Source organism: Vanessa atalanta, chromosome 15 (assembly GCF_905147765.1).
Source record: "Vanessa atalanta chromosome 15, ilVanAtal1.2, whole genome shotgun sequence".
Lineage (NCBI taxonomy): Eukaryota > Metazoa > Arthropoda > Insecta > Lepidoptera > Nymphalidae > Vanessa > Vanessa atalanta.
The window spans coordinates 6,156,837-6,180,664 of record NC_061885.1 but is presented as its reverse complement, the minus strand read 5'-3'; the positions used below and the strand labels follow the sequence as shown (position 1 = coordinate 6,180,664).

The following is a 23,828-nucleotide window of genomic DNA, read 5'->3' as shown; positions in this document are numbered from 1 at the left end:
ACAGATGGGTTACAAGCAGCAAGGGCTTTAATATTCGATAATGTGAGTACTTGGCTTACCAAGGTACCTTCGTACATAAGACTGTTAGTCTTGCGGTCCTATCCCGTCGTATTGGATTGCCTTACGAGATTTCGTATGTCATAATGATAATGTCCTATCTAGCTTTTCGCTATTCATCTCAGTGTCAACTTAATTCTGAACCATTACAGACAGAACTCCTTGACAGGAAACTCAATAAGTATTTTATTCCCTGACAAAGAAGTGGAACATGTGTCCTCGAGCCCTACATTCTTATAGTACATTACACTAACGAGGCACTTAAAATGTTTGTTAAGCTTAGCTTAACAACACAAGACTCGATGAAACTAAGAAAATTCAAACAAAAAAAGGAATGTTCGCATTACTTTTGACGTTTAAACGAATATATAACGATGTTAATGCACGTCACTCTAGAATCATGTATACATCTTTATATCATGTATATATAAATAGAGTTCCGGGACATTGTCTGTAATATAGGCAAGAATTATCTTTTGTTTTTCAAGGATGTAAAGCAGTGACAAGGCTGTATTAGAAAAAGATATACATATATATGTTACAACTTCCATCTACATTCTTTTAATATTATACATTCTTTTGTTTCGGGAGAAACCATTCAAAAGAGCCTTGGCAAGTTTTAAAGCGGCGATTTTGTCACACGTACATAAATCTGTTGGTCATTTGTTACCTATTTTGTGAACTTCAAATAAATACGCTTGGACATTTCAGTATTATTCAGTCATACATCAATTCGGCAATAGAAAACAAGTGCACATCTTCATTCGGCAACATGCATTTATTGTTGGTAAGATTTGGAATAACATTTTTTTTATTTTATTTAATCATAGCATACGCAAACAAATTAGGAACATTTTAATCATTTGCAACAATATTAACGCAATTGATAATTCTTTATCTTCCCAATATGCTGCTCGCAATAATTGCAATTGGTTATTGTTATTGGCAATTCTCATATTAATAAATAAAATAAATATTAAAATCGGCTGAAAAGTAAATTGATATCTTATAAATGCTAGGCTGAGGACACCTATTCTTTTCAAGAAGATTGTTTCGGTAGTTCATGCTTTTGCTTTAATTAGGAGAATTAACTTGAGTTTGCAATTTATAAAACCTTTAACAATTCTGTAGACCTGTCTGTCTGTTTTTTTGGGGAAATATTCAAAACTGATTTTAATAATCATCAAAATCTTAAAGTTGACCCTTTCAAAGGTTATAATAAGGTAAGCCTTACGTATAATATAATACAAATTTAATAGACTTAAAACCGCAGGGCTCAACTTTGTTAATTAAAATCTCAAGATGACTAGATATATAATAGTCATAATTTCTCTAATTATTATAAACTAAATATATGTTTTTTTTTTCCATTTATAGATAGCTGTGTTGGCCCTGTTTGCCGTTGCATCGGGTGACCCAGCAATTATACTAAGTGGAGGTTTAATATCTTCACCCTTCACATCAGCAGCTCTTGTCGCACAACCAGCTGCACCAGTAGTAGCCCCAGCAACTCAGGTTGCATCCTTTTCCCCACTGACTTATTCTGCCGTGGCCTCGGTAGCACCCGTTGCCCCGGCAGCTCAGGTTGCCCCCGTGGCCTATTCAGATTATAAATATGCTTATGGTTCTACTTACAGTTACCAAGACTACTACCCTGTTGTCAACTCAGCTTTTTCTCTACCTTACAGCCTACCTTACGCTTATGCCGCAGACTGGTATTATCGTAAATAATTATGGTATAAATATTTTGGATACATTGAACAAACCTTTTCTCGTTTGATTTGTATATCTTTTTAAAAAAAAAAGATAATTATAATTGTGGCAACACTGTATTAGTAAAATTATTATTATTTTTTTTATCATTTTATATAATATGTTTGTTACTTTAAATTACATTTGTTTGTTGCATTATATTAAATATGTTATTTGAGTGTTATTAAATTGTTTAAATAATACCTATATGTTTTATTTATTGTACCCAATATTAATTCTCGCTTATACCTTTTTACTATTTTAAAAGTAAAAGACCTTCTATTTGTAGAAGAAAAATATGTTAAATAATTCATCATTTATTTAAAGTAGAATGTTGTCTTCAAAAACAATTCATTAGAATTTATATTTATTAAATAATATATCTTCACGCTAAAAAAATATTCTTTTTTTCGATCTTCTACACGTCACAACCAATAGTTGCGATAAGTTAGTTTTACCATTGAATAAATAAAATATGTTTCCGAAATTTACTAATGCGCATTAATTCTATATATTCAAATACAGGTTTCAAATATAATTACTTAGTAATAAAACAAAACAAATATGCATAAAAATTTATTTAAACGTTAGGCATTTCAAATTCATTGATCTAGCGAAAATTCGGTTAAGGTCACCATAGCGTGAGCATAGAAAATTTTCTAAAACAAAAGGAATTACAATTATTTCAGGAAATCTTAAAATGCCTGGCGATCAGGTGGCCTCATAGTTTAGTCTTAGCGAAGAAAGTATCCGTTGTAAGCGTAGGGTAGTGCGTTGTAAGGAGCAGCAGCGGCGTAGATACCAGATGAATAGTAAGGGTAGGAAGGTAAGAGTCCAGCACCGTAGGCTAAAACTTGAGGCTCGGGCTTAGGGTTGGCGAAAGCCACCGCCACGAGGGCAAATAAAGCGAACTGAAACAGATAAAACAAAATATTAGTGACATTTAAATTAACACCGTAAACACAAATAGATTCCTCGAAAAAATAAACGCTAAGTCAATACAAATGAAGATTTAAATTACTATGTATGTAATGAACAAAAGTCGATTTATTAAAATATTTATTCTCAAAGAACTATATGTAAAAAATTCATGTTAGTTTGTTGGTTTCAAAATTTGTGTTTTAAATAATAGACTTCGATGCCGCTAGACCGATCAACATGACAATGGATATATATTTAGACAAGAGTGTAAGTCATATCGGATAATGGCTTACAAATAAATTTGAGACATTGTAACAATACCGGGCAGTACCTAGTAGGAAAAGAAAAACACTATGCATCTACATATTTACTACGTACATTTTTTGTTGTTGATATAATATAACATTGCAACTATTTGTGTAAAAACAAAATGATTACAGTTTTAATAAAAAAGGTTTTAAGTATCGGCTTTACTCTGAAAACTGCTAAAAAAATTTTTAGCAGTTTTTTTTTTCGTTAAATACCATTTATCACATCGCTAATTTTATATTCAAAAGAAAAAGAACTATTGTTACATTATACAACATTTATAGATAACCCGTATTTTTACAAAAAGCTTAGCGGACAATGGACCAAAACACCAATTGTATAGACTAAAATTATCAATGTTTGTTTGTAATTCACTAAGGGTTAACGACCGCACATACTTGTATTGAAATGTATATCACTTAGAAGACCATGAAACCTTACATCATAACACCATATAATACATTAAACATCTATTATTACGTCTACGAAATGATTATTGAGTTGAATTTTCAAACGATACCCAAACAGTTTTTCACTATTTAGTATGTATAACTTTAATGGGTTTGTAGAATAAGTATGCAATTAATTCATTTTTTGGGGCATACTTAAATATATTAATATATATTTGAAGAGTTATTATTTATCATAACAATCAAATTAAAACTATTAACATTTATCTAAAAACAATATACGAACGAGAAAAAAGTCAACAGATTTCGCTGTCAGCTTAATTGTGTTTTATCTTATATATAAAACTAAATATATATTGTGGTGATTATTATAGAAATCACATTTAACTCACCAGTTTGAAGAACATTGTTATGGAGTTGCTTGGAAGAGTTTTCACAAGTGATATCTGTTGAGCAAATGCTCTGATTTATATACAATATCTCCGACCACGCCTCGATTACTTGTCTTGCTATGCCTTGATAAAAACCGTCCTTGATCTTCAAAGTAATGTATTCAATGTACTTACTATAACTTGCCTATCAGTATGTGAATAATTGACATCCGTGTTAGGTACTCGTAACTAACATCTGTCTGACTCTTAGGATTGCGCTGTTAAACTGTGAAATCCATATTTTCATTTGAGCTGACAACAAAAAATGTAACAACCTTACCTTAGCTACCATTTTTTTTTAGCTGGAAAACGTTTTGCTCGTTTCCCCCGCGTGAATTGAGAGGGATATATGTGACTCGCTGGGAGCCAGAACGACTAGTATAGCGAAATACCCACTAAAAAACCAGGGGTACTCCCTGTGTCACTTCGGTGGGCACCACGGGATCGCTTTCGTATGCTACCGTGACATTACGTCACCTACCTTACTTAGCTATGAACAATTAAATAATTATTATAAAATATTAAGACACGGAACAAAAGTGCTATGTACATATCTGTCACCGGATAATTGTAAGCATCGTTAGCCTATAATTGCTGTAGTGAGATTGAAAAGCTAGTAGTGACTAAGACTTTTAACCTAGTTTTTAGCCTTTAGCCTATGTTTTTAATTTAACTGATACTGGTAATTTGTAATTGAATGCAATATTCAGTAAAATCAAAATCAAAATATTCTTTATTCAAGGAGGCTCATAAAAGCAGCTTAGAAGCGTCGAACTTCGTCGTAGATAATTATTTTGTCTATTATAGCATTCCTATGCACTATGGACATGTAGAGGCTACCTTAGTTACTACCGAAGCTTTTTGGTTAACATAAACAAACACGTTTAAGTGTCTACATTCACTCAAACATAATAAATGAAATTATTTCCTTACCACATACATACATCTCAACAATAAAACATAAACTTCAGAAATATTAATAAACTAAACTTAAACTTCATAAACATAAACTTCATAACAGTATATTAATAATTTATTTTATTTAATTGCTTGCTGCTCATCCTGACTAAGCTAAACTAACTACTAAACGGGATTAAGTAACTATTTTATCCCAAATAGTTTTCTAATTAATGAGATATAAATAACGCCAACCTTTACTATGCAAATCGTCGATGAATCGAGAAGGTCTAGAATTAGAACGCGTTGTTCTTTACCGATTATTACCACAATATTTTCGCATGTATATATCATGAAGAGAGATACATGTGTCTAATTTAACTGAAATTCTGTCACGTGTGTGTCGACTAACCTGCATTGAAGTGGCATGGTCTAATAAACAAACCTTCGACTTTCGAAGGGAGAGAAGGCCTAAGCCACACAGTTACAGTAGTTTATGCTAAAGCGTCAAACAACAGGCACCGCGTTTTTTCATTGCGTTTATTTAAAAACCTCGTTGTATTTCTTAAAACTGCTGATGCTGAAAATGCGAAGAATTAAAGGCATCTTTTAGCTACATAAAACGTATAAAATTAAATGGTTTTTTTTTTCTCTTAAGGATCAACATTTTATGTTAATTCGACTAAACTACAGTTGTCGATATTGGATTTTAAGTAGACAAATGTTTTGTGTGAGTATCAATATGATTAGTAAATTATATAGGAGAAAAAAATACCTAACTTAGCTTTTTGTAATATTAAAATAATTTTAAGTTTAAGTATAAGGTAAATTTAAATATCGAGCTTCGCGCTCGATAATCTGAAAAGTGACACTGAAAGCCTTATTTACACTATATATATCCAAAAATTAGTCCTGTGACTTCATTTCCAAATTTATAAAATGACTGGATTATAAAATGTAAATATGCTAGAAGGACTTTAATCCTCAAATATTTTTTTTAAAATAATAAATTAGATGAAAAATATTTTTAAGTTGACAGAAATTCATTGGTTATCTACGATTCTGTGCTCTGTAAGTCATACAAGTACGTTAAAATCAAGTATCAAATTGCGCGAACCATTAATATTGTTTTAATTTTATATCGTTTACTTTATGTATTATATAATAAAGTAACGATGTCATATTAGTTATTATCTTCGTCGATGTTTTACCATAATTATTACTTTGTTGTATTGGAAACTAGCTTCTATTAACATACATACATTATTTAAATAATAACTCCTATCAGCGAATATGGATATACAAAGAATAATTAGAAAAGGTAATTACAACAACAGCATACTTCTGAAGGTTATATCGGTAAATATAAAAATATTTATGTTCTAATAATATAACAATTAATTTATATACGCAAGAATGTATGTATATTATTTTATATATAACAAATTACTGTATTCAAATAATTATTTTCTAGTTTCTTGTTATTTTAATCGGTGTGCAATAAAGCATAATTTATTTGTATTGTATTCATAAAATATTTTTTAAAATGTAATTTTAGATGTTATCGGTAAATGTAAAATGGTACAAATAATTTTATTACAGATGCAATTAATAATAAAGCTTCATCGCTACGCGGCCCGTGCACCGTTGAGCTATTGAGACTTGAACTATTGATTCATTTAAAAATATTAACAATCTTGTTGATAGGGCTTTGTCCGAGTCCATCTAGAGTATTAGGAAGGTACCGCCCACTCGTCACATATTCTATCGCCAAGCAGCAATCAAATTACTACTGATTTGTGAGTTTGAAGTCACAAGGGCACACAACATCAAAGTCCCCAAAGTTTGTGACGCATTGGAAATGTAAGGAATAGTTAATATTTCTTACAGTACCGTTGTCCGTGGGTGGTAGCGACTGCATACCATCAGATGGCCCATAAATAAATGAAACCTTATTGTTAGCAAATTTGAGAACCTTTTCTCATTATTTGGAAAACACGTGATTCTCGAGTGACGTCTACTGATCATACTATGATGTCGTATACTTTGTTTGTTATGTGAACGTCGTCATGTAATAGTAACTTCTGATATTGCAAGTTAAATTTCTTATTAATCGACTTGCTCGGGCGGTATTGCAAGGTTTCTTATAAAGTATTGCATAATTATGACCTGCAAGTTAGTTGTTGGAGTTCGTCATAGAAGCATGTTCAACCAATCATAATGATTTAGCAAAATATTTTATTACTTATGATGAATATAATCTCACTATTTAAATCAAATGTTAACTTGAGGTTATGGAACTGGAGTAATATTACTTTATCCCTCTCTCTTATGCTTCTTACTGATGGGGTTACTATTTCATTTTAAATGTAATTAAAATAATGTAACGTTATGGCATGTATTTGCTCTATAGTTGAGTAAAGCCCTTCTTTTAGAAAAATATTTGGAGTATATTCCTACACTTTGCTCCAAAGCAGGTTAAAAGATACACATGTGCCATATTTTCAAACAAGACATCCTAGTTTCCTAACAATTACATATCTCTTTCACCACTGAGCAAGCGATGAACTTTGAACATAAATTAATAACGTGAAAAGTTTCAACTGGTAATCTTCTATTGAGTTTTACATGATTTAATCACTGGAACATCTCGCCTTACAGAAACTATTTAAAAAAAAAAACAAACGAAAATATTTAATTTCAAAAATACCTAAGACCGGCTAAAGAAATACAAGTTTTATAATAGAATTTAGTTAACAATCATATAATAAATATTTTTTAATGAATTTTTAATTTTTTATAAGGTTATATTTAATTTATGTTGTTTTTCTGGGATCCGCTTATAAAAGCGTATATATTGTCCCACGAGTTACGAACCCTGTAAACGGAATGCGAAGGTAACAAGTTTAAGCTAGTTCTATTAGTTAATAGTTAGTAAAATAGTTTTACATTTAATTAAACAATATTAAACACTCAACAGTGATCACCGATCGACCGATCTAATGAAGTCAAAGACAACGCTCTCCAGACTACTGAGAAGCTATAGAAACTATAATAATGGATCAAACTCATTGCTTTTACATATTACATTTATTCAACTTCGACTTTATTCATATGAACTAGATATGAAGGTAAAGTTTTTTAATTTTTATTTTGCAGATAATTTCTCTAGATATTAACTCATATTTTTTATAATAGGGATTTATTATTGTTTGATACCTATTTATTATAAAAAATGCGGGTAACACGCTGTTACAATGTTCTTGATGCTTTAAATAGTTAAATTATTAAATACAAATGAAATGTTGTCTATATCATAATATGTGAATACATATATATTATTAAAACTTTTTTTACATAAATTAAAACTTAACTAATATTTTTTTTAAATTATAAACCAATATAGAATACCAAATACATAATCATCTAAGGTCCATATAATTACTACTAGTAGCTTCCAAAGAATAAATGAACAGCGGATTTCGATAGTTATTTGTTTTGAAAATAAATATATATATGTGATATATATTTGCGACGTTTTTTGTTATGCCTAACTGAACAATATACCAAAATCAAAATCAATTTCAAAATACACTTTATTCAAATAGACTTTTGCATCGTCATTATAACCCAACCAATATAATATACAGTCCAACTCAAACTTATAATAGAAGTTTCAGAGAAGGTTTTGGTATATAAGTATTCGCTGTTTAACACACTTTCAATTTAAACTATTGACATAACAAACGTGTACTCATTTTCTTTTATTTTAAATATATTTTAATGAAATATGTTTAATAAAACAGCACAAAATCATTAAATACATATTTATTTTATTCTTAAAATGAAAATAAATGAAATCAAAAAGGTAATATCAGTATTTAACATAAAGGTAACATTGGAATTAGAATTACAAAAAAGTAATTTTATGTTTTCAATCAGTAATACCCATAGCCGTAATTGTAAGGGTAGCCCGAATATCCTCCATATCCTCCAGAGTAAGCTACCGGATTGGAATAGCCGGAATAGCCAGCATATCCTGGATAGCTAGCCGGGTAATTATTATAGCCGTACCCGGAGTATAGCTGCGGCCGAGCCATAGCTAGGGCAACAATAGCGAAGAGGATAATCTGAAACAAATAATACTATAATTTATTAAATTATGAACAGCACATATATTATATATACATAAATTATACATACATAAAAGCTTAGATACGATTTGTTAGTTTTAAAATGTATACATATGATAATACATAATGGATCATATATACATATGATGTGTCATATCAAACAATAACCCTTTAATTGAAAAATGTACACACACGATTTACTTATTAATATTTCGGTATAAATACCGCTTGTTTGTATTTGTACTAAAGTTTCTCAACGCGACTTCGTAAATTACATATTTTTACGATTATTTTATAAAAGTAAATATAGTACTAAAGTGCCTAAAAAAATTCATATCTTTCGAGGGTAAAGTTTGAAGCTGATTCTACACCTCTGGCAGACTTGTGACAGATTTGCTAAAAATCATGAAACAGTGAACTAAGGTATTATGTCATTATTGCTGGTAATTGTTATAACACTGGGTTTTTCTTGGTCATCTTTCATGACAAAAAAAATAAATAAATCGGTATATTGAAAGTATAAATTAACGATAATTAAAACGATTTACTTGATACATTCACCCTTACTCGTAAGTTAAAAAATACTCACCAACTTAGCAAACATTTTAGGTTAATAACAGTTGTAGTAATGTTGAATAGTATTGAAGGTGAAGATACTTCTACCTCCCTTAGATTGAGCAATCGCACTGATACAGTTTTTTTTATTTCGTTAATATTTATACATTTAGTTTGTCCTTGAGGTCTTGGAACATGGCGGAAAACAACACAAAGAATAACTTGGACGCTATGTAAATTAGACTACAGAAAAACATATTGCAGACGAGCAGTACATCAACAATTAGGTCCTCTTTGTGTTACTCAAACGTCGACGAGAACATGAGCCGCATATGGTTAAAGTATTATTTATTTTTATTGCAATAACACAGTCGTAGCTCGTAGGTAGGTAGTTTGACAAGAACCAATGCCTTATTCTACAATCTATACAATGTTTTTCACAAAGAAAACCGTTTAAATGATTCCTAAAACTAAAACTATAACTATTCTGAAAGGTATGAATATTTACGCAAATCTATCGTAAATTATATAACAAATCCAAAACTGCGACACAATATAGTAGTAGTAGGCTTTTCATACGTAAATCGATGTTTCAGAATGTATATGTGTGTACATATATTTGTATTACGTGATTTCTGCTGTATCATATTTCTTTGAACATTTTTCTTTGATGTATTCGAAGAATACGTATCTTCATATTTTTAATACACATTACGTTACGGTGACATAAGCTTTTTCCTGTTTTGTTTGAGGATGACAACGTAAATAGCTTCCAAAGAAGGTCTTTGAACTGTGAGTGAGGTGCGTCTTTCATCAACAATAAACAAGTAACATGGCTGATTAAAATAACATTCCGTTCTATAGTACTTAAATCCCTAAGCACGTATTACGTTATAGATTTTTTTATTAAAATTCATATCCATAAGTTGATTTATGTTTGTTATGTAGGAAATGATCATAATATCTTGGTAGTAATAATAAATTGCTTCCGTTGCAAATGTTTCAGATAATTGTTTTAAAATATTCTCATTTTAATCGCTCATTTTATAACGTGATATTATATAATGGGCCAGGAATTATGTGACGTTGGTAAAAACTACGTCTGCCGGGCCACCTCAATGTTTTCCTAGAGTCACGTGCCAAGACCCTTTAACTTGTAAAAAATTAATCCCCCGCTCCGTTCTATGCACCGATTTGGCCCGACTTGGATTACGCTTTTCTTTTCTTTTTAACTGCCAACTTCGTCTTATTTCACGTGACCAACACGCCGTCCTCAACTCTCGTGTTATTGTTGTGACGTCTGCGATTTCTATTACTTGATATATTTTCCCTTTTTGTGTACATTATTATCTAACGGTATTTATACTTTTAAGCGTTTTAATAGTAATATACGTAACTTGTTACTCTTTTATTATTGTTACTACATTATAAGATTACTCGCAGAAAATTAAATCAAATGGACATACATCGTCGAAATAGTTCGTGAGAGACATAAAATATATCTAAATTTACTAGGACAGTCATTCGTTGAACAATATTTTTACGCCAATGACTCCTCTCTCCTTTTCAGGAGAAGATTTGGAGCGTATTCCGCCACGCTAATTCAATGCTGGGTTGATACCAGAATCATCCGACACATGCAGTTTAATCACGATGATTCCTTCACATCTGAGTACGAGTTGAGAATATCATATAAATAGATGAAGAATTATAAACACAAATAGAGCACATAAAAATATTTACACGCGCTAGTCTTAGTGTTCTAGATAAGTAAATCAGATTTTAAAAATATATGTTATTACATATTTTTATTGCGAGTATTCTAATTTAAAATGACGGTTGAATGTATGAGGTTAGAAACTTATTCCACCACGCTGCATGAATTACAAACTAATTAACTTAGAACTAGCTGTCCTGCTGAGTTCTATTTCAGGAAGGGTTTTTGGGGTGACGGATATGATTCCGATTTTTCAGTGTATTACAGTATTCCTTATTAAAATGTCTACTTCAGCGGATAGAAAAATAGTTTATCCACTGTATTTTAATAACGGGTAATATCTAAAAAATATATTTTATCTCCATTATTTTACTCCAAACTTTTACTTCTACAAATTCTTTGATGTTACTCTACGTTGAATCTTATTTGAAATACAATAGCGAAATTTATAATAAAGTTTATATTGAATCAGATTTTAAATACAAATATCAAAAAACAACTGAAACATATAAGGTAAGAAATTAGTCTCTTAGATAGGATTCTCATAATTTCCAGTCTGATAAGCATTTGTATCTTCGAAAATTAGAATATTTCTTAATAACTTAAGCAAATTTATACAAGCAATTTTGATACAAACTTATGTCAAACATGTTTCATATAAGTAATTAAGAATTAGCCTTGTAACCCATTTGTTTCTGCTCCGATGACAGCGTTTGTTAATTATATAATTTAAGAGGCGAAGGCAAGAAAAACGGGAACTGTTACTTAAGAAACAATTTTTTGCCTTACCTATAAACGTAAACAGCAGAGCGATTCTGTAAGAATTCACTTTGTATCTCACTTGTGAAATGTTGACAACGGAATTACGGTGATAGATGTATCCCATAAATTCTATAATTATTAATAAAAATGACATTTCACGCTCATGTTTGTTGGTGACTTTTGAATTTTTTTATACAAAATAGTACTACAAAATTTAAGTTAAATACTAACTCCTTCCTGTAAACATCGATTTTAATTTGAAAGAATGAGACAGCATTGTTTGACTAATCACCTCATAAACCACATTTACAGCCTATATATTATTACAGACTTTTGTATATTTCTGAGTAACCATTTTATCTATAAGTAACAACAGCTAATTACTTTTGAGTTATTACAACAAACTAGTCTTGAGATTGTTGTAATTATCTAGTGTTGAGATAGTGTCGGAATAAAAAATAAACTGTATTTAAAAACATTTGATATAATATGAATAACAAAAAAAACTACGTTCGATCACATCTTTAAATATCGTGTGAAATAAAACATTTCATTTACAATATAATTATTTATTTATCCAAAAAGAATAGCCGAGCGTTGATTTGATTAAGCATTAAACGGAATTGAAGTTGATGAATGAGCTTCGAAATTATTTAACAAATACAGTGTTTGCTGCGTAAGGATAAGCTGAGTAAGTGAGAGGGGCGAGAGGAGCTGAGTACGGAGACACGAAGGACGGCACGCCGGCGGACGCTGGGTACAAATAGTCCGACGTATAAGTCAGAAACTGCTGGGGTTCTGGATTTGGTCGCGGTGCTGCGAAAGCCACGGCCAGGACAGCAAACAGAGCAAACTGTAAAAATAAACATTAGTATTCGTAAGCGTTTAAATAAACGGATTTCGGTTCAAGAACTGTGTACAAGTAAACAACCAGAATTAAAGCGCGTGCACGCATTACACGTGACAGTAACAAGGAAATTTATTTTTACGTCAGAAAAATTTCACTCAATCATAACATGCTTACGTTGGACTTAAATTCGACGTTGAATTATTTTTCGCACGCCTAAAGAAGTACATTAATAAATATATACTAATTTGTTTAAATTTTGTGTAAAAATCACATTGGATTAAAATAATTGCGATTCTGATTTCTATTCTACCGTTCAGATTTTAATAGTCTGCCATTAGTCACACAAACTTTTTTTTAATTCAAGGCTAAAATGGTTAACCGCCCATTAACAAACACCACAAAATTCGCCACCAACCTTGGGAACTGAGATGTTATTATTTATTTGGTGCTACCACCAATATATTTATTTATTTATCCAAAAAGAATAGCCATGCGTTGATTTGATTAAGCATTAAACGGAATTGAAGTTGATGAATGAGCTTCGAAATTATTTAACAAATACAGTATTGTCTCAATACCACCAGGGCTTTGTGCAAGCCCATCTGGGTAGGTACCACCCACTCATCAAATATTCTACCGCCAAAACACAGTACACTCTATTGTTGTGTTCCGGTTAGAAGGGTGAGTGAGCCAGTGTAATCACAGGCACAAGGGACATAACATCTCAGTTCCCAAGGTTGGTGGCGCATAGGTGATGTAAGGAATGGTTAATATTTCTTACAGCGCCTTTGTCTATGGGCGGTGGTGACCACTTACCATCAGGTGGCCCATATGCTCGTCCGCCAAACAATGCCAAAAAAATAAAGTTCTCTTGTCTGTAGTAACATTGGCTCATTCGCCCTTCAAATTGGAAAACAACAATGCTAAATATTGCTGCTTGTCAGTCAAATATATGATGAGTGGGTGGTACCTTCCCAGACTAGGTTGCACAAAGCCCTTCTACCGAGTAACCCCTCTATACGCCCGTTTTGGTAAACATGCATATACAATGCACTACCACCGACCGGTGAGACGTAAACGTGTTTCCTAATTTGTACATATTTTTAATTTAAGAAAAGAAAATTGTATACATCATTTAAAAATAGATTTAAGTAACGCACAAATTATTATTAACAAACCTTAACTTGATTTTAAGAAACTTTTTCAAAGAAAAAATAATTCGACTTTAATTTTAGACTAAGAGAAAGTACGCGAACGTTCACGTTTTGTGTAAATGTTTCGCAAGTCTTAAATAATTAAGTTATTAAAATAAATCTTACCAGTTTGTAGAACATGGTTGGTGTTTGTTTCTTGTATGAGAACATTGACGAATTGCTTTAGGCCACTAATTTATATACCAAAAATATATCCTTGAACTTCAAAAGCAACGAGGCTGACATATGAGTAAAGGATCGCCATTACATTCATACAAGTCCTAACTTGGCGTGGAAGCTGAGTTTTATAAAGGCTAGAACATACTGTGTACGGCTAATTTTAATTTAAAAGAGTTACCACTTATAATTTCAATCGATATTCGAATTTATCTTTACCGTATTCATACATCTGGACCGTATTCTAGCCTTTCCGCAAAAGCACTAGCACTCTGAAAATATAAATCACTTCTAAGATGGAAATGCACCAACCAAGGGATGTATGATGATGATGTACCTTCTTGCTTTCAGCTCGTAATATCAAAAAATGACTTAAGTAGAAAGCAATACTAAATGAAAAAATAAATCATTAAAGTTTTAATGAGTAAAATTGTAGTATTAAATAATGTCATACATAATATCTATGTAATAATATTATTGAATTAGCTGAAATATTTATAAACAGTATGCGTAGGCTCTTTCATAATATGTTCTAAGTTTAAATATTGATCATTGTATGTCGCTATCCTAATATGGCGTTGCTCTACACAACATCCTGCTCTAATTATCATTGTTATGTTTATCGTATTGTATTGTAACTGTTTTTTATACACCTACACTGGAAAAATAAGCTTCCTTGATTCGTTAGACACATTTGACAAACATATCACTCACACATACAAACATACATATCGATTGTCGATAGAATATGAAAGATAACATATTTTGTAATAAAAATGTTAAAACCTATTCTTTACTAGTCCCTAATAGAAAATTAAGTAAAAACTAATAAATTAGAAGTAATTATACATACAAACAGTTTTTTTATTATTATTTGGGAATCAAGGTCCTCATAATTCTAAAAGTATATTGAGGGCCGATATTAATATATTTTTATATCCTTTAGAAATATAGCTAGAAACAAGTGAAATGACATAATTTGTTTCAAATAGTTACGTTTTAATAGAAATTTTACTTAGTGCCACTATTTAAGAAAAATACTTGTATAAACTGTAGTATGAATAAATTACTTTAATCAAAAAATAGTTAAGGCTGTGTAAAGTCACAGCGTAATGTTTGTATAATGTAAAGTTCCTTATATAAATATAATAATAGATAATTTAGCAACATTAATCTATATGCTCGAAACTGACCAGTTTTTAGGCCAAGTATTGCAAACAATGCGTGCAGACGCATGCGTCCCGTAGCGCTGTTCGGAATAATGATGCGACCACCACAATTCCGTCATGAGATTGTATTGGTTTACAATAAATGATCTTTATCTTTATTATACAATTTTTGAATGATAATAAGATGGTTCAGTGGTTTTGAATACTCAGTCCATAATCAAAGAACACGGGTTCAATGCTAATGAAATTTTATTTGCTTAATTTTTGGTAATAATTGATACTAGAAAATAAAACCCTCGTGAGGAAATACTGCTACGCACTCTGTGTATTCACAGAATAAGCTCAAATCCTTATTCTGAAGAGGTGAGGAGTCTTTTGCCGCCTATGGAATATTTACCAACTGATTCTTAAACTGCCACAAGATTAGACAAAAAAAGAGGGCGATGGAAGAAAAGCAGGTGCTGGGTCGTCCCAAAATAGTATGGGACGACGCAGGTAGGACGAGTAAGGAAAAGAATAGAAGACTACTTATTTATGTTTCGCTGGTGTACAAGCTAATACGAATATTATAAAATATTAGACTATTTTGATAAAGGTACTATCATAAATTTTATTTAATAAATTAACATTTTTAATTAAATCAATCTTATATTAGCCCAATTCATTCAGCTTAATGCCTCCGTTGCCTTACCAATATTAAAATTGTTTATTCAATCGTCTTTGGAAACAAAATTTACTTATGTTTAAATAACGTATATATTCTCATCCAACGCAACACAATAATAACAAAAGATACAAGTCGCATTCATAATATAGGTTATTCTTTAAACCCTTCAAATGTAATTGCATCACAATGAATGCCTGATTCTAGTGCCACGATTCGATTGGTTTTTCAATTTAAATTTTTTCAAGTAATTTCGTTTCTAGTATTGGTTTTTGCGCAATACGCATGTATTGAACAGAAGTAAAATATTTTAATGTTGGTATTTAACAAAAAAAAAAAACGACTACAACTAATAAATCCATTAAAATTATTGTAACGATCAAAAACCGTCGATAAGTTTGTAAACACTGTTCGTGGCGTAAGATAACAGCATATAGGGCACACATAAAACATAGAGCTATTGTGTATTGTATTACGTAACGATGCGAGCTGGGCATTATCTCGAATGCTTATTAATTGAATCATTTGACAGCAATGCAGTCATTTTGGACAAGTATATTATTCTAAGGATTGTATATTAAACATGTCAGTTTCATATTCATTGTCGATACTGTTAGTGCCCACTCGTACGTAAATATGAATTTTGTATACAGTATTGAACAGTATTTTCATGGTGTTTTTGTTTTGTTTACCGGAGAGTTGTCACTGCCGTGTAATTATTAATTATGCAACATCTATTTATGTCTAGTTCGTTACAGATATTTAATCAAATACAATTCTTAATTGAGTCGAGATGGCCCAGTGGTTAGAACGCGTGCATCTGAACCGATGATTTCGGGTTCAAGCAGGCACCACTGAATTTTCATGTGCTTAATTTGTGTTTATAATTCATCTCGTGCTCGGCGGTGAAGGAAAACATCGTGAGGAAACCTGCATGTGTCTATTTTCAGCGAAATTCTGCCACATATGTATTCCACCAACCCGCATTGGAGCAGCGTGATGGAATATGCTCCAAACCTTCTCCTCAAAGGGAGAGGAGGCCTTTAGCACAGCAGTGTCAAATTTACAGGCTGCTAATGAATGATGATGATGAAATGATGAATTCTTAATTTCTTCTTTCTTTTTCTTAATCTCTTGTTTTCTAAATCACTAAACCGTCTCTTAGTCTAGCTTGTTAGGCTGATCGGGACAATAAATTGTTGTTCTGTTTTTTCTATCAATACATTTTTAAAAGTAGCCATGAGTTACAAAAACTCTTAAAGTATTTTGATCTGAATCAGATTCAGATAGACACTTACACACTTTCGCCCTATTTTTTGGACAGTTGGCTAGACACTCAGAATGAACTTAAATCGAATCAAGAGACAGGAATTACTTGGGAGTTATACGTATGTATGTTATGTGTTATATCAAAATTTTGTGTAATGAATTATATTAAAATACATATCTATCTATCTTTGTTTGTAAAATACTTATGACCCATTGCTTAGCAAATCCGTCCTTGTTAAGGATGAGGTTTTGAACTAATATCAACCATTCTAAATCAGTGCAATAACACAATTGAATAAACACGTGAAAGAACAATTTCTAACAAATGAAACTTTCCCTGCGTTGTTTTCGTTTATCTCCTAATGCAGTATGCATTTTATTATTTTTTGTCTCTATGTATTATTTGCTTTATAAATATATGCCGTGACCTTCGTTAAGATTCATGCGTTCCATTAACTGGACCATTTACGATTTAAAAAACATTTTTTTTCTCAAGTTTTGCAGCACGCGATCAATTTAAATTTTCCAAAGAAAACAATCATCATGGAATCGCAAATGTCTTCACGTGGCGTTGCGACGTTCGAATCTAATTTTGTATAAAAAGTTTGTCACGTGGCCCGACTCGAGCGATCACCAGCTTCTACATTTCGATCGTAAGAAATATCCGAATTGAAATGCGCACAGATTGATACGTACAAACGAATGATTGTAGTAATAATTTTGAAAATAATTACGTATTATATTTATTAATGGTTAGATTTGTCAATTGAAAAATCACCCGTCATTTAAAGCATAAAAGGTTATAAAATATGTATAAATGAAGCTTATTATTTTATACGAGCCGAGATGACCCAGTGGTTAGAACACGTGCATCTTAACCGATGATTTCGGGTTCAAACCCAGGCAAGTACTACTGAACTTTCATGTGGTTAATTTGTGTTTATAATTCATCTCGTGCTCGGCGGTGAAGGAAAACATCGTGAGGAAACCTCGTGTGTCTACTTTCAACGAAATTATGCCACATGTGTATTCCACCACCCCGCATTGGAGCAGCGTGGTGGAATATGCTCCATACCTTCTCCTCGAAGGGAGAAGAGGCCTTAGCCCAGCAGTGGGAAATTTGCAGTTAATTTATCCGTCTAAAATGATTATTTTCAGTATTTGAAAGGTGTAATACCTAAAGTAAAATATGTTTTTATAAATTCAATTTCCGAGAAAACAATATTAGCATTATAGATATATTTATCATACCATTCAATAAAATAAATAAACATTTCAATTTATTATACCGCTGAAGAATATATTTTATTATTTATGTGAAATTATTTGACCTACCTCTGCTTTAATAGGAAACTAAAAATTCGAGTTCAGTAACTGATTCAATCACTTAATTAAAATAAACTCATGTGTTTACATAAATTTAATTATAAATAGACGTATAATACTACAGGTTCAATAAACTTTAGAGTAAATTTATGAATATATTGAGTTAACGCCGAAAGCGCCTATAGCATTAAGTCTTTTATATGTGTTAAATCTATTTGTCCTTAATATAACCGGCAGGCGTCAATAGATGAAACAATAACATCGACAAACTTAACTTGCCTCACGTGTCTCTTACATTACACGAAATATTCAAAGGATTAAAGATTACTTATATGTATATTTTGTATTAGGTATATATAGGTCGTTAACTTCTTGCCTCTTCAGATCAATCAAAATATTGGTATTTACTTCGTATGTAATCGTTTGGTTATAGAATTATTTTTAGAAAACATATTCAAAATAAAACTATCTCGATGAGCAGAAAATTGCAATCTACAGTGATTATATCAAACATCTCATGTACAAAATCAAAAGGACTCTAAGATATAGGATAAAGAAATTCTATAAAAATATATTTTTTAATGCAAGAACTTTGCTTTATTTTGTAAGAGGAATGTAGAAACCTGATAATGACAGCCTTCCGAGTACGTGAAAAGTTGCATGGCCAACCAAACTGAGCGATACGCATGCGCCAAATTTCCTTTATAAAGACTGCTTCATCCCTATAAGCGGCAGTTTGCAACTCGCTCTCAGGAACTTTAGATATTAATCCGAGTCAGTTGCTTACGAACGATCACGTAAAAGTTTTAATAAATCACATCTTTTAGATAATATTTTATTATATTATCAAAAGGAATTACAGCATTTTTTTGGGACAAAAAGTGTATATTTGTCGAACCTATGAAAAATAAGCTGGGAAGCGACATTGTGGCGAGTGAGAGGTTCGTCGGTGATTTGCCGGTGAATCTGGTGAGGCAGCAATCACCGAAGACAACACGCAAGGAATCAATGGCTCCAAAAATTGTGGTGTGCCCACCTGTAGAAGAAGTGAGTGAACCAACTACTACAGCTCGTGGTTCGCGATTGCTGAAAGCGCTCAGTAAGCGACTTACACGACGCTCGGCAGACGGTGATTCATTGGGTAGTTCTAGTAGCAACGATAGCATGTCTGGGGAGACAAGCCGGACTGAGGATCGTTCCTGCTCAGCTAGTGACTCCAGCAGCGACAGTTCAGAGCGTCATCGACGTCACCGCTCAACAGTTTCGTTACGACGTGTTTTTAAAAATTTAAGTCTTACAAGCCGATCACAATCTTGTTCACCGACGGAACGTCAGCGACAACCTAAGAAACAAACGCAGCCAAAGCGCATTCTTCGGCCACCTGTAACCTACACATATGTTCGAGGCCTGTCTGGTTTACCGACACAGAGAGTGCCGCGACACACAGTCTGTTGTGCTTCTTTAGGTCTCAATCGGTAAAAACTTTAGAAACAAGAATATTTCAAAAGATTGTGAAAGGAGATAAAGACTGGTTAAAAAGTATCGGACAGTATTAAATGCTAGTGAAATGTTTCATCATATCAGTAGTTTCAAAGTCGTCTGGGCCAGTTAAGCAAATTAACGTTGTCTTCATTTAGGACCAAAGCAAAAGCGATTGTAGTCAAATTTTTCAAGGAATGAGTCCAGATGTTACCCTGTAAGCTTTAAGGAAATTGTGAAAGACTGTGCCAATTTAATCATAATTATGAGAATTGTTAAGTAATCATTGGCTTCGTTGTATTTCGGATTAGAAAGCAAACCATGACACTGATATGAATACATGAAACATCGATGTAAATCATATGTTCTTAACACTTGCACATTATGAATGTGTTCTATAAATCGATATGTATAAATTAATATTAAGTATGAAATCATATTTCCTCTAAGAAGAATAGTGCCTTTATCAAAGTAATTTAGTTTTAGTCTATAATATAACCTAAAAGCATAAACACTTGTATTTTTAATTAAATTAGATTTATGATTTGACCTGTAAATTAATCTTTTAAAGATTAAGTTCATTTCTGTAAACATAAACACCAATCGAATACTATAAGTAAACTATATCACTGAATTCTAAGAATTTCCTATAACATTTTAAAATCAGTATTATTAGTAAAAACTGATAGAATAATCACAAATAGTGAATCACTCACAGTATTATATTTAGATAGAGTAAGTAATTAATATTAGTTGTAAGTCATTTTTATTGTAATTTTTGGTATTAAATAAAAAAAATTGAAAATTATTTATCTCTTTCTTTTTAATTAAATTTATTTATAGATTTCTTCATATGTTTAAGAGAAACTAAATAAACTCTACTAACCTACTTCAAACAATACAGACGAAATAAAAATATGAAACAATTTAAATCAATTAGTAGTTACGATACTGATTGCCTTTATTCTAACGGAGTGCCACTTTTCGCCGCCCTATTCCCTCCGCCCACACTGAGCCATCGTCACAGGGTGAATCTATAGAGCCTGTGACTCAAACACGTGACAATGGAAAGTTTAAGATTTTCTTTTGACATTAGGAAAATTGTTTTCAATCAAATAGACAGGTTGATGTCTATGTTTTAATTGACATTTTTTTTCTTCTATTTGCGGCAATAGAAGAATAGAAAAGAATTTAAATTTTGAATTATAAGAAGTTTTTGAATAGGTGTATTCTAATTTTAATTGTATTCTCTTCATTTTTATGTTCAGTCATGTTCAGTCATGTTCAATTTCTCTATCATTTTAAATAAAGGATTATTGAAATATTAATCTGGATGAAAAAAATCTTGTAGAACGATTAAAAACTGCAGTTAATATGAGATTTACTGCAGTTTTACAAAATTTCGATCGAGAGCCGATTGTAAAATACAGACGACTCAAAAGATAAATTCTGTTTTTCAATAAACTCTGATCTAGGAATTCTAGTCTATATATATATTTTGTGTTTAAATATATCATATTAATAAATCTATATTTGGAAGATTTACATAATTATTATGTAAATTTTGTTACAAAACAACAATATACAGACAAATGCAACACAATAATCTAATAATAACTATTTAAAGTCAACAGAATAATAATACTAGGCTTTAATTCTTTTATAAAAATTAATAAAAATAATGTAAACACTTAATTTATCAGTACAAATATTCGTCGTCATATCGGTATATTTTATTTATAAAATAATATCTTACAAAATCAAAATATATTTTATTCCAGTATAGTTTTACAAGCACCTTGGAATCATTTTACTTATTATTTTATATTTGATTATAATATTTGAAGTATTAGAAGTAATTACTTAGTCCTTTCTTTCATTTCAATTATAAAGATTTGTCAATCAAATACAATGCTATTTATATATCCTGCCTGAGAAGATTTTTATCATCAATATAACCTTTTTATTGACTTTGCAGAGTCGGAAACACGGCTATGTAAAGTTAGCCTTACTTATCTTTTTTTAACAGTGATTATCGCTCGCAGATATTCTCTTCTTGGGCATACATTTAATAAAGAATTATTTTTCAACTGATTTATGTATAAATAATATTTTAATTATTATATTCTTAATTAAAATTAACAGCCACAGGCCAAATGGACTACATGAAAACATTGTTATAAATTGGATTCGTAAATCCTGAGATTAGTACGATTAAATAAACAAAAAACACACGAACAACTAACAAACAAGCTTTGTATAATGTTTAAATTTATGTAAGTCAAAGAAATATGGCAGATATATACAAGATTATCAATAGTAGTAGAATCTATTACATAATGAAGTTTGAAAACAAATAAAGTACTGTAATTGTATGTAAATCTTAACAGCTGTTTATGTAAGATATTAGTAATTTATATTCGATATCTTCAACTTATTCGATTTATTAATTTTATTATGTCAAAAATAATTGCAAAGGAACATTAACATTGTAATTTGCTTTGTCATCAATACGATATCACATTAAGATGCGAAAGTAACCCGGTCTGTCTGTCTGTTGCTCTTTCAAACTCGGCTAAACCTCTGATTCGAATTTGATGATATATGAAGCAAGCTTGAACTCCAAGTAAGGACATACTAATAAGACTACTTTTTTGCCTGATATGACGAACCTAAAAATCGAGCATAGCCGCGGATGACAACTAGTTTAAAATATCGTTATGAGCTATTTTCATTTAACAGACATTGTTGTCTAATATCATAGACAACTCGCATAAATTGGAGACGAAAGATTACTGCCTATTATAAGCCTACAAAAGGGCAACGTATTCTAAATTGAACATTGATTCGAGATGAATAGCTTACTGCGTCATTTTAATGTGTTCATTTGATATTTAAATAGTAAGCAATTAAAGTTTTCATTAAATAATATATGAATCAGAGGCTTTTCAAAGTGGTTGATCAAAACTTGGGACATTATACATCGAATTGACGTTACATGTCTGTATCTACCTACCGCTAATATTTGCTTATGACCTTGAAATATTTGTGTTCCATAAAAAATGGCATTTTTTTATTTTGGGAAACAACGTTATCAAAACAGAGAACAATGCACTACAATAAATACCTATATCTCTGTTCAACATCATCATTAATCAATCATTATATATTCTACGAAACAGCAATAGTTAGGCTTGTACTGTAGGTTTTTAAATAAATTATGTTTTTATAGACAAAACCATTATCATAGTAAGACACTTGATATTAACTCGTTTTACATATGAGCTTATTTTTTTTGAGAAAAATCAACTCTAAGTTTTGTTAGGATAGGTAACCATACAAATATTAAGTGTAAGAAAATATAACATTTTACGTTATATTATATGTGTAATTTGAAATACACAAATTATATTATATATTAATTATATATCGTTATATTTTTATATACTTTATTGCACAACATAACATAAAAGTAATAATAATAAAAACAATCAACAATTAATACGGTTTTATGTTTGTAAGAGAACACAAAGTATTAAATATGAGAGAAGAGATAATACCTATTACATAAGAACATATATATAACACATAATTATATATAAAATATAATTATGGACTATTAAATTATATATACACATTATGAACACACATAAACACATACATACTATTTCATACATGCAAATAAATTATTTAAAAATGGACAGACAAATAGCTTTCAAACGATATTAAAAATTGCTCGATGATTTCGACTGTCGAA

At 30.9% G+C, this 23,828-nt stretch overlaps 2 protein-coding genes and 2 long non-coding RNA genes across 4 annotated transcripts; 2 read left to right on the top strand and 2 right to left on the bottom strand.

Annotated features, from left to right (window-relative positions):
* Positions 1-755: 755 nt before the first annotated feature.
* On the top strand, positions 756-1,867 carry LOC125069402. The gene is made up of 2 exons (XM_047678887.1): positions 756-844; positions 1,435-1,867. Exons 1-2 carry the CDS (start codon positions 830-832, stop codon positions 1,786-1,788), a joined length of 369 nt encoding a protein of 122 aa, XP_047534843.1. The 5' UTR covers positions 756-829; the 3' UTR covers positions 1,789-1,867.
* Positions 1,868-2,372: 505 nt separating this feature from the next.
* On the bottom strand, positions 2,373-4,015 carry LOC125069286. The gene is made up of 2 exons (XR_007119831.1): positions 3,842-4,015; positions 2,373-2,720 (listed from the first exon to the last, which is right to left on the bottom strand). It is a non-coding gene; the product is annotated as an uncharacterized LOC125069286 (long non-coding RNA).
* Positions 4,016-8,589: 4,574 nt separating this feature from the next.
* LOC125069364 lies at positions 8,590-9,686 on the bottom strand. Its single transcript, XR_007119834.1, has 2 exons — positions 9,500-9,686; positions 8,590-8,907 (listed from the first exon to the last, which is right to left on the bottom strand). It is a non-coding gene; the product is annotated as an uncharacterized LOC125069364 (long non-coding RNA).
* Positions 9,687-19,447: 9,761 nt separating this feature from the next.
* Positions 19,448-20,260, top strand: LOC125069393. The gene has a single exon (XM_047678876.1). It carries the CDS (start codon positions 19,493-19,495, stop codon positions 20,069-20,071), a length of 579 nt encoding a protein of 192 aa, XP_047534832.1. The 5' UTR covers positions 19,448-19,492; the 3' UTR covers positions 20,072-20,260.
* The last annotated feature ends 3,568 nt before the right edge of the window (positions 20,261-23,828 follow it).